This window comes from Pagrus pagrus (assembly GCF_965226575.1).
Source record: "Pagrus pagrus genome assembly, chromosome: 21".
Lineage (NCBI taxonomy): Eukaryota > Metazoa > Chordata > Actinopteri > Spariformes > Sparidae > Pagrus > Pagrus pagrus.
This window is the reverse complement of record NC_140208.1, coordinates 133,733-145,388: the sequence shown is the minus strand read 5'-3', so window position 1 is coordinate 145,388 and position 11,656 is coordinate 133,733. Positions and strand designations below refer to the sequence as shown.

The window sequence follows — 11,656 nt, the reverse complement described above, 5'->3', positions numbered from 1 at the left end:
TAATTCACAATAACTGTCATCAGTTTAAAGTGTGCAGCTCAGAGCAGAGACGCTTCTGATGATTTCTGACGGGAAATATTAAAAAAGACATTTCTGCAGATTTTATTCTGCAGCTCGAGTTAAAGAAAAGAAAAGAAAAGAAAAGAAAAGAAAAGAAAAAAAGAAAAGAAAAGAAAAGCTTCTTATATTAAAGAAAGGACAGAGGGGTTTTTAGATTTTGGAGTGAAATATTTGTCTGTCAGAAGATTTTTGATCAGATTTATCAGAACGTTTCTTCCTGCAGCTCAAAGAAAAATCATTTCAGTGTGTTTTATTGTGAAGTCAGATGAAATCTGTGTTTTCTCTGATGTTTCAGGTCGAATGTGCTCAGAACAAAGTGAAGTTAACAGTCTGACACACTCATTCTTCAGAAAGAGTCAAATCTGAAACGTTCTTCTAATATTAATTCTCACATTTCTGATATTTTTAAAAAGAAATCAATAAAAATAAAATTCAGTTTCTGAACTGCAGAGAATTTAAAAGATGACGAAGGTTTATTGAGGAGAATTATTTTAACCGGCCGACGAGATTCAAACTGAAATCAATGTTATTAATAATCATCTTCATAGAAATGTGAAGAGAAACACCGTGTGTGTGTGTGTGTGTGTGTGTGTGTGTGTGTGTGTTAACATGATTGTTCACCGTGTTAACGTGTGTGAAATCTTTAATATCAGTGATATTTGCCACATTATAACAGTAATAAAGCAGCAGTGTGACCGTCCGAGGAGACGTCGGCTCACAGCTGCAGAGTCGACGACGCGTTAATTTTTCTGACATCAAACATTCAAAACTGATCAAAAAGTCAAATCTGATAAATTCCCAAATCAATTTAATGACAAACATAAAATAATTCTGAGCCGATGTTTCATATTATTCACATTTATCACTTTATTAAACATTTTACAAAAATGATCCTTTTTAAAGCAGCAGTGAAAAACAGTTTATGACACAATAATAATAATAATAATAATAATAATAATAATATAATAATAATATAATGACGATCAGCTGAACGTGAACAAAGATCTGCTCACGTTAAACTTTAATTTAGAAAATGGAGACATGTATTATTGTTATTAATGTTAATTGTTACAACAGAATAAAATCTGACTCATGTGAGCGTCGGTTCATCGTTTGACATTTTTAATAAACGCATGTGAAGTTTTTATTATTTACAATATTAATATGAAAATGTGATAAAATACAGTTTATGATTAAACACATCAGACTGTCAGTTTATCTGCTCGTGTTGAGATGGAAATTAATTTCTGTCATTTTAAACAAATCTATAAACATTATAAATTAAGTTTATGATAAATATTATTAATGCAGCAGAAGAGCAGATGAAGTTTGTCACCGTATTGTTCTCTGACGAGACGTCGGCCGTGTGTCGACGCTGCAGATGAATATTAGAAAATAAAGATTGTCATGAAATAACAGAATAAAGTGAAGTTATTACAGACGACGGATCATTTTTACGTATGAAGAATGTTATGAAAAGTTTAGATGTATTTTATTTTATGCTGCTCTTTAAATTTCTACATTTTTGCTCTGAAATAGTTGAAAAGGATTTTTCCTGTAGAAACTGTGACGAACCCAACATGAAGCTTCGACGCTTCAACATTCAGACGGACACCAAAGTTATTTTTTGACTCGTGAAATATTGTTTAATGTGATCATTCATAATTATTTATCTGGATGTGAAGATGAATATAGAAACTGTAAAGTTGATTTTAAACAGAGGTTCAGTTTGACATCCAGTCCACAGAGTGTGAGACGTCACAGCTGCAGGAAACACATTTAACAATTTAACACGTGAAAAATTGCCTCTTTTTTTTAATTCAGTTTCACAACAAATGTATAAATAACTAAAGTAAACGTATAAATAATAAAAGAGCTCAGAGTTCATGATGTCATCAGGTCTTTGTGTGTCTCACTGAATCTAAAAGTTCATTTCTGACGATTATTAAGTTGAAATGTGAAGATTTTAAAGACTCGTGTGGAGATGAACCGTAACATAATGAAACAGTTATAATCTAGTTCATTCTGAACAAATGCTCAGTTTGACACGGTGAGGAGTTCATGACGGCGCTGCAGGAAACAGTTTTAACATTGGACAACAGAACTTTTTTAAACATTTCTGACGGATGTGTACAAACGACCAGAAGTTAGAAAATGAACATTGTCATTAAAACAGCAGAATAAAGTTCAGTAAAGGAGACGAAACATGAAACATGAAGTCGGCTGACGAGTCACAAATAAAAGCTCTTTGTTTTTTGCCTTGTGGAAGAAAAGCAGAGACGAGCTGATCTCAGAGCAGCAGCGGAGTTAAAACCTGTGTCGGCTCCATCAGCTGCAGCCGTGCACACACACACACACACACACACACACACACACACACACACACACACACACACACACACACAATCACTTCCTGCTTCATTATCATTCATTAATATTCACTCTGATTATTTTCATGATTTGATGATTTTGATTTTCTGAACCTGAAGATGTTTCTCAGCTTCACTCTGAGCTGTTAGTCTTTTTAAACACACACACACACACACATTATAATGACTGTTATTATAATGTGTGTGTGTGTGTGTGTGTGTGTGTGTGTGTGTGTGTGTGTGTGTGTGTGTGCGTGCAGCAGGGTCAGAGCTGCAGTTTGACTCCTCCATCATGAATATTGATGCTGGACGTGGACATGTGATGGTGTTTGGTGTGTGTGATTTGAACATGTTGTTGTTAACATGATTCATTCATGTGGAGGTTAAAGCCTGCAGCGCCGTGTCACAGCTCGCTGAGCGCTCTCACAGTTTTATGAATATTTAGACCTCAGTCCTTCAGTTCACTGAATTATTACCTTTAATTAATATTCATGTTGTGATGAGAAGGTGTGTGACATGTTTCCGGAGTTTAAAGGTGAAATCACTTCATGATTTAATACATGAAGATATTCTTCAGTTTGTCGGAGGAAACACTTCATGACTGCTCGATGTCTTTTTTATTATTCAAACATGTCAGAGACGCTGATTAATTGATAACGTGTCTGATGTGAAGTGAACGCGCGTCGCAGTCGACTTCCTCTGAGGTGCGTTTGATTTCGGGTCACACGAAGGAGTTTAAATTATTTCAGTCTTTTCTGAACGTCGTCGTGGTTCCAGCTGTTTCATCAGCAGAACCATCGTGTCCTGATTCGTCTGCTTCTCCACAAACTGTTTTTATCGTGTTGAGAAGCGTTTTGACTCTGTGAGAGCGTCAGGAGACAAAATGAGTTTATATGGAGACGGGCGTGGTGGGCGGAGCCACAGCCACCGACACATGTTAAACCCACAAAACTCAACATCAGGTTCAATTCAGTCATTTATCTTATTTTTATCTTTTAACATTTTTTTTTACGTCATTTGGTGAAATAACTTTGATTTTCACATCGCTGCATTAAATTTATATAAATACAAATAAAACATTTTGTTCATTTAAATGTTCAGTTGTGTTTCTGTAGCGACCATCGGTTCTGATCGTTCTTACATTTTTGCGTATAAAAAGTTTAGTTTTAATTCTTCAGATTATTAAATTAAAAGAAATATACGTACGCATGACGTGAGCCGGAGCTCTGACTGTCGCTGACTTTGTGTCTCTTACATCTGTCTGTCTGTGTCTCTCAGCGGGGTGGGGTTAGCCCGCGCTCACTTCGAGAAGCAGCCTCCGTCCAACCTGAGGAAGTCCAACTTCTTCCACTTCGTGTTGGCGCTGTACGACCGGCAGGGTCAGCCGGTGGAGATCGAGCGCACCACCTATGTCGACTTTGTGGAGAAAGAGAAGGTGAGAAACAGCAGGGAGGAGCCGGGACACAAAACAAACACACAGGACAAGATTTTCTGTTGAATGTAGCAAACAAAGGAGAAATCAAACACACCCATGTCAGAGCCTGCTAAGCCCCGCCCCTGCAGGTTTATCCTCATGTTTGAAAATGAGTCTCAGAGGTCAGGGAGGAGTCGGCATAGAAACCAAACGCACTCCTGAGCTCAAGCAATTAATGAAGTTTATTACTGGACAGAAACCAAGCGCACCCTCACATGCTGAAGCTTCATTACAATTTCAGTCACATCTCCACCCGGGTGGAGCTGAACTGACTGGGCAGATGGTTTGATTGGTCGTCTTGTGTTTCAGGAGCCGACCGGAGAGAAAACCAACAACGGGATCCACTACAAGCTGCAGCTGCTCTACAGCAACGGTGGGGGCGCTTGTTTTACGTCACGGGACTGTTAATAAACATTTTATATGTCTGATCACATTATTAATTTACATGACAATAAAACATTGATGCTGTGTGTGTTCAGGAGTGAGGACGGAGCAGGACCTGTACGTCCGGCTGATCGACTCCATGACCAAACAGGTAAACTATTGATTACTGATCATCGTCAGTTCAGACTCACTGATTAATATCTGAAGCAAGTCAGCCGTCTGATCACATGACCAACAGTTTCCAGTTAACCGTCCAATAGGAGAGAGCAGGGTTCTTACGGTCATGAAAAACCTGGAAAAGTTATGGAATTTTAAAATGCAATTTCCAGGCCCTGGAAAAGTTATGGAAAATAATATTTTTTCAGAAGTTTTGGAAAAGTCATGGAAATATGTCTAAAGTTTCATCAATTAATCACAAAATCGATGTTGTGATAAAATATAAATTGCCACGGACCGTCGTGATATTTTGGTGCTGTGTAAAGTTCATTCAGTCTGGCTCAGTCTGCCGGCGGCGTGCGTAGGAGCTGCAGGCCGACCAGCCTGGAGCTGCTTCTGCTAGCAAACGGACAATGCCGACAAAATGCCAGGGAAGTGCAGCTTCAATAATCAAGGCTTTTTAAGGATAAATACCAATTATGTCTGGCAAAAGACACTGATGTGACGTACTGATTACTGGGTAATGAGTAGTTAGCACTGGCAGTCCCACCCCAATGCACTATTTCTATTTCTCTGTTCATCTCTGACAGAAAGTGTGATGGCATTTTTATCGTTTGAGACATTGACAAAAAACCGTTGGAATTAAAATATGAGAAAATGTATCCGAGTGTGCCTGTCTGGTGTTTTTTGTTTTAGAGAGGCACCATACATTTCAGATGTAAACCTAATTTTACTTAGTGTTACGATAATTAGTTTTCGGTGGTCACATTGAGATAAAGTCATTTCTTTTGGTCATGGAAATTCAGTAAAAGGTTTTGGAGAAGTCATGGAGAAGTCATGGAGAAGTCATGGAGAAGTCATGGAAAATCATTGGTGAAAAAGTGTAAGAACCCTGAGAGAGGGAGATTTCAGAATAAGAGCGTCTCTCCTGCAGTCTGAGCTGTCAGATTCAGGGAGATTTCAGAATAAGAGCGTCTCTCCTGCAGTCTGAGCTGTCAGATTCAGTTTCAGGACGATTTCTCTCCGACACCTCGAACATCTGACAGTGTTCTCCTGGTCCGACAGACTTCTCCTCCTCTCCTCCTCCTCTCCTCCTCCTGTTCTCCTGCTCTCCTCCTCCTCCTCCTCCTCCTCTCCTCCTCTCCTCCTCCTCCTCCTCTCCTCCTCGTCCTCCTCCTCTCCTCCTCCTCTCCTCCTCCTCCTCCTCTTCTCCTCCTCCTCGTCCTCCTGCTCCTCCTCCTCCTCTCCTCCTCGTCCTCCTCCTCTCCTCCTCCTCTCCTCCTCCTCCTCCTCTTCTCCTCCTCCTCGTCCTCCTGCTCCTCCTCCTCCTCCTCGTCCTCGTCCTCCTCCTCTCCTCCTCCTGCTCTCCTCCTACTCCTCCTCCTCTCCTCCTCCTGCTCTCCTCCTCCTCCTCTCCTCCTCCTCCTCCTCCTCTCCTCTCCTCCTCCTGCTCTCCTCCTACTCCTCCTCCTCTCCTCCTCCTGCTCTCCTCCTCCTCCTCTCCTCCTCCTCCTCCTCCTCTCCTCTCCTCCTCCTCCTCGTCCTCCTCCTCGTCCTCCTCCTCCTCTCCTCCTCTCCTCCTCCTCCTCCTCCTCCTCCTCTCCTCTCCTCCTCCTGCTCTCCACCTCCTCCTCCTCTCCTCCTCCTCCTCTCCTCCTCCTGCTCTCCTCCTCCTCCTCTCCTCCTCCTCCTCCTCTCCTCTCCTCCTCCTGCTCTCCACCTCCTCCTCCTCCTCCTCCTCCTCCTCTCCTCTCCTCCTCCTCCTCGTCCTCCTCCTCCTCGTCCTCCTCCTCCTCCTCCTCCTCTCCTCTCCTCCTCCTGCTCTCCTCCTCCTCCTCCTGCTCTCCTCCTCCTCTCCTCCTCTTCCTCTCCTCTCCTCCTCCTGCTCTCCACCTCCTCCTCCTCTCCTCCTCCTCCGCCTCCTCCTCCTCTCCTCTCCTCCTCCTCCTCGTCCTCCTCCTGCTCTCCTCCTCCTCCTCTCCTCTCCTCCTCCTGCTCTCCACCTCCTCCTCCTCCTCGTCCTCCTCCTCCTCGTCCTCCTCCTCCTCTCCTCCTCTCCTCCTCCTCCTCTCCTCTCCTCCTCCTGCTCTCCACCTCCTCCTCCTCCTCGTCCTCCTCCTGCTCTCCACCTCCTCCTCCTCCTCTCCTCCTCCTCCTCCTCTCCTCTCCTCCTCCTCCTCTCCTCTCCTCCTCCTCCTCTCCTCCTCCTCCGCCTCCTCTCTTGCATTCACTTGAGTTTGTTTTTCTGAGTAATAATTTTTCCTGTTTTTCGGAGTAATTCTTTTCTGAATTATCGCGATACTTCGAACTCCCGCGAGAACCTCCAACCTGCCATGTCTGTCCAACTGATTCTGGAGAAACATTGCGATGTCTAGCAGATCTGAATGGGCTTTCCTTCTGAACAGCTGCAAAGTCCTCAGGTGCCTGCGTAAAGTTGACAAACTAATGGTAATACCATCTATATGACTTAAAGACAGGACTATCTCCCAGTGTCTTAAACCCAGATTAAAGTAAAACTTGATTAAACTAAACAAGTCGGTCATGTTTGTTTCCATTATCAAACTTTCAATAAAGGAATGAATGCATCTATTGTTTCAAATGCTCTCTAAACTCAGAAAAAAAATTATTCCGAAAATCAAAAACAAATTACTCAGAAAAACAGAAGAAAAAAAAAATTACTCCAAAAAACAGACCAAAGAAAAAAATTACTCAGAAAAACAGACCAAAGAAATAAATTACTCCGAAAAACAGACCAAAGAAATAAATTACTCAAATGAATGCAATACGCTTCCGTAGTAACTGAGCTGGTCCAATAAGAAAACAATAAACGTGACATGGAGACGAAACATTACGGCAACTCTGAGGGGACAAACTTCTCTTTTGCGCTGCCTGGTGGAGGCTTCACTCGGGGACTGTTGGCTAAGGGCTAACTGGTTAGCATGCTAAATTGAACAGATCTCTTCAACACAGTTCAGACGTACTTCACATCAAATCTGTTATTTCTTCACATTCTGTTGAAATGTAAAGTTAATTTGTGAAAGGCTGAAAGTAAAATCCTCACATATTGAACCTTTAAAGGTATAGTTGGTAATCCTGTTCAGAAACACTTTGTTATACTGGGTGAAATGGTCTTCCCACCCTGAGAGTAGTCCAACATAATGTGTTCAGAAGAAGGACTGAAATAAGTCAGACCTCTGTGGCAGCTGCAGGCCTGTAAAGACTGACCAATCCCTGCCTCTCGGTCCGAGTTGAAGGAACCAATCAGATGCCCCCCCCCTCCTCCCTGCCGCACTCATCACGTGTCACGTGTTGCCGGATATATTCAGCACGCTGCATATGGAGTTAGCAGGAGATCCACTCCAGGTCAGAAGGTGGCGGTAATGCACCTAACAGCTGTTTGCCAACAGCCATAAAACAGCAGCAGAAGAAGAGTTAGCGCAGTTAGCAGGAGAGAACAGTGGCAGAGGAAATGCAGCTACAGTAGCTCCAGAAGTGATGCAGAGGTTGCTGTCTTTCTGTTGGACAGGTAATTATTTGTTTTGCTTCGGGGGGATTTGTTATTTTCATGAAATATGTAACGTTAGCCAACTTAGCTACTTGTGTAGCTTGTATTAGCCCGATGCTAACGGCTCTCCTCTGCCCTGCTGACGGACTGTCTGATGGGGGCGGGGCTTTGGACGGAGCACTGACGGGAGGGGGAGAAGGGGGCGGAGCTTAGAGGAGGTGCCACTTTCAAATCTGGCTAGCTCTCCAACATTACCAACTACAGCTTTAACTAACAGAATACAAAGTGTTTACGAGACATGAGGGGGTCTGAGGACTGATGGATGATCCCTTCAGAGAGCAGAGCAGGACAAACTCCCCTCCTGCTCACACTGAACAGATATCATCAGGCTGCTGCTTCAGATAGTGTCTGCAATGACCGGTGCAGCCTGAAGGAGGCGCTATCAGGGCTGCAGACATTCACACTGTGATGAAAAAGGGTTCAGTCAGCACTCTGTACAGTGACAGTAATGGAAACCAGCAGCACAGCAGTCGCAGCATTTAAACCTAACGAGTCATTCAATTAGTGAGCTTTTAACGAGCGTGCCCGTCAGGCGTCGTTTGCGTCGTGTGATCCGCTCTTTGTGGAGAAGCTTTTCATGGTTCCAGCTGTTCGGTCTGAACGTCTGCAGGCTGCAGCTGTAATGAAACAGTGAGAGGATCAAATGTTTGCCCTCAGTTCAGCCGGCTCACTTCACACACACTCTGCTAATCGCTAATAATGACTCATAATGGAGACGAATGAAACGAGCCTTTAATTGAGTTGTTTCTGCTGCTGCCGGAGGAGACACACACACACACACACACACACACACACACACACACACACACACCAAGTTCACACCTGAACACCACTCATACACCTGTGTGTGTGTGTGTGTGTGTGTGTGTGTGTGTGTGTGTGTGTGTGTGTGTGTGTGTTGCAGGCCATCATCTATGAAGGTCAGGACAAGAACCCAGAGATGTGCCGAGTTCTGCTGACACATGAGATTATGTGCAGGTGAGAACGTCGTCTTCTTCTACTACACATAATGTGACTGCACACCTGGTCCTCAGGTGCATCAAACCAGGTCTTAGATACTGAAACCTGGTCCAAACACACCTGAGGACCAGGTGTGACCACTTCCAACATAATGAGGTGGTCCTAACACTCTAGAACAGACACACCTGGTCCTAACAGACTCTAGAACAGACACACCTGGTCCTAACACTCTAGAACAGACACACCTGGTCCTAACAGACTCTAGAACAGACACACCTGGTCCTTACAGACTCTAGAACAGTCACACCTGGTCCTAACAGACTCTAGAACAGACACACCTGGTCCTAACAGACTCTAGAACAGACACACCTGGTCCTAACAGACCCTACAACAGTCACACCTGGTCCTAACAGACTCTAGAACAGACACACCTGATCCTAACACACTCTAGAACAGTCACACCTGGTCCTAACAGACACTAGAACAGACACACCTGGTCCTAACAGACTCTAGAACAGACACACCTGGTCCTAACACTCTAGAACAGACACACCTGGTCCTAACAGACTCTAGAACAGACACACCTGGTCCTAACACTCTAGAACAGACACACCTGGTCCTAACAGACTCTATAACAGACACACCTGGTCCTTACAGACTCTAGAACAGTCACACCTGGTCCTAACAGACTCTAGAACAGACACACCTGGTCCTAACAGACTCTAGAACAGACACACCTGGTCCTAACAGACCCTACAACAGTCACACCTGGTCCTAACAGACTCTAGAACAGACACACCTGATCCTAACACACTCTAGAACAGACACACCTGGTCCTAACAGACACTAGAACAGTCACACCTGGTCCTAACAGACTCTACAACAGTCACACCTGGTCCTAACAGACTCTAGAACAGACACACCTGATCCTAACACACTCTAGAACAGACACACCTGGTCCTAACAGACTCTAGAACAGACACACCTGATCCTAGCACACTCTAGAACAGACACACCTGGTCCTTACAGACTCTAGAACAGTCACACCTGGTCCTAACAGACTGTAGAACAGTCACACCTGGTCCTAACAGACTCTAGAACAGTCACAACTGGTCCTAACAGACTGTAGAACAGACACACTTGGTCCTAACAGACTCTAGAACAGTCACAACTGGTCCTAACACAGTCTACAACAGACACACCTGGTCCTAACAGACCCTACAACAGTCACACCTGGTCCTAACAGACTCTAGAACAGACACACCTGATCCTAACACACTCTAGAACAGACACACCTGGTCCTAACACACTCTAGAACAGTCACACCTGGTCCTAACAGACTCTAGAACAGTCACACCTGGTCCTAACAGACTCTAGAACAGACACACCTGATCCTAACACACTCTAGAACAGACACACCTGGTCCTAACAGACTCTAGAACAGTCACACCTGGTCCTAACACTCTAGAACAGACACACCTGGTCCTAACAGACTCTAGAACAGACACACCTGGTCCTAACAGACTCTAGAACAGTCACACCTGGTCCTAACAGACCCTACAACAGTCACACCTGGTCCTAACAGACTCTAGAACAGTCACAACTGGTCCTAACAGACTCTAGAACAGACACACCTGATCCTAACAGACTCTAGAACAGACACACCTGGTCCTTACAGACTCTAGAACAGTCACACCTGGTCCTAACAGACTCTAGAACAGTCACACCTGGTCCTAACAGACTCTAAAACAGACACACCTGGTCCTAACAGACTCTAGAACAGTCACACCTGGTCCTAACAGACCCTAGAACAGTCACAACTGGTCCTAACACAGTCTACAACAGACACACCTGGTCCTAACAGACCCTACAACAGTCACACCTGGTCCTAACAGACTCTAGAACAGTCACACCTGGTCCTAACAGACTCTAGAACAGACACACCTGGTCCTAACACAGTCTACAACAGACACACCTGGTCCTAACAGACCCTACAACAGTCACACCTGGTCCTAACAGACTCTAGAACAGACACACCTGGTCCTAACACAGTCTACAACAGACACACCTGGTCCTAACAGACCCTACAACAGTCACACCTGGTCCTAACAGACCCTACAACAGTCACACCTGCCATACAGACTCTAGAACAGACACACCTGGTCCTAACACAGTCTAGAGCAGTCACACCTGGTCCTAACAGACCCTACAACAGTCACACCTGGTCCTAACAGACTCTAGAACAGTCACACCTGGTCCTAACAGACCCTACAACAGTCACACCTGGTCCTAACAGACTCTAGAACAGTCACACCTGGTCCTAACAGACCCTACAACAGTCACACCTGGTCCTAACAGACTCTACAACAGTCACACCTGGTCCTAACAGACTCTACAACAGTCACACCTGGTCCTTACAGACTCTAGAACAGTCACACCTGGTCCTTACAGACTCTAGAACAGACACACCTGTGCCACTGTATGTCCTCTACTACCTGCAGTCCTGTAAAACTGTTCTCTGAGAAATAAATAACAGTTTTTATTATTCTGTCTTTGTCTCTCTGTCAGTCGCTGCTGCGATAAGAAGAGCTGTGGAAACAGGAACGAGACGCCGTCAGACCCCGTCATCATCGACAGGTAACAGATACTGACACACACACACACACTCTCTCTCTGTTATCATGCAGT

The 11,656-nt window shown here is 44.4% G+C and overlaps 1 protein-coding gene across 4 annotated transcripts in view; it reads left to right on the top strand.

Annotated features, from left to right (window-relative positions):
• The window catches only part of LOC311249931 (transcription factor COE3-like), a 57,024-nt gene that overhangs the window by 812 nt on the left and 44,556 nt on the right, over positions 1-11,656 (top strand). For all 4 annotated transcript variants that reach the window (XM_084341375.1, XM_084341373.1, XM_084341374.1 and 1 more), the window contains exons 2-6: positions 3,708-3,864; positions 4,213-4,276; positions 4,383-4,438; positions 8,913-8,986; positions 11,537-11,605. In XM_084341375.1, coding sequence (XP_084197501.1) covers positions 3,708-3,864; positions 4,213-4,276; positions 4,383-4,438; positions 8,913-8,986; positions 11,537-11,605 — 420 coding nt within the window. The remainder of the gene's footprint in view (positions 1-3,707; positions 3,865-4,212; positions 4,277-4,382; positions 4,439-8,912; positions 8,987-11,536; positions 11,606-11,656) is intronic.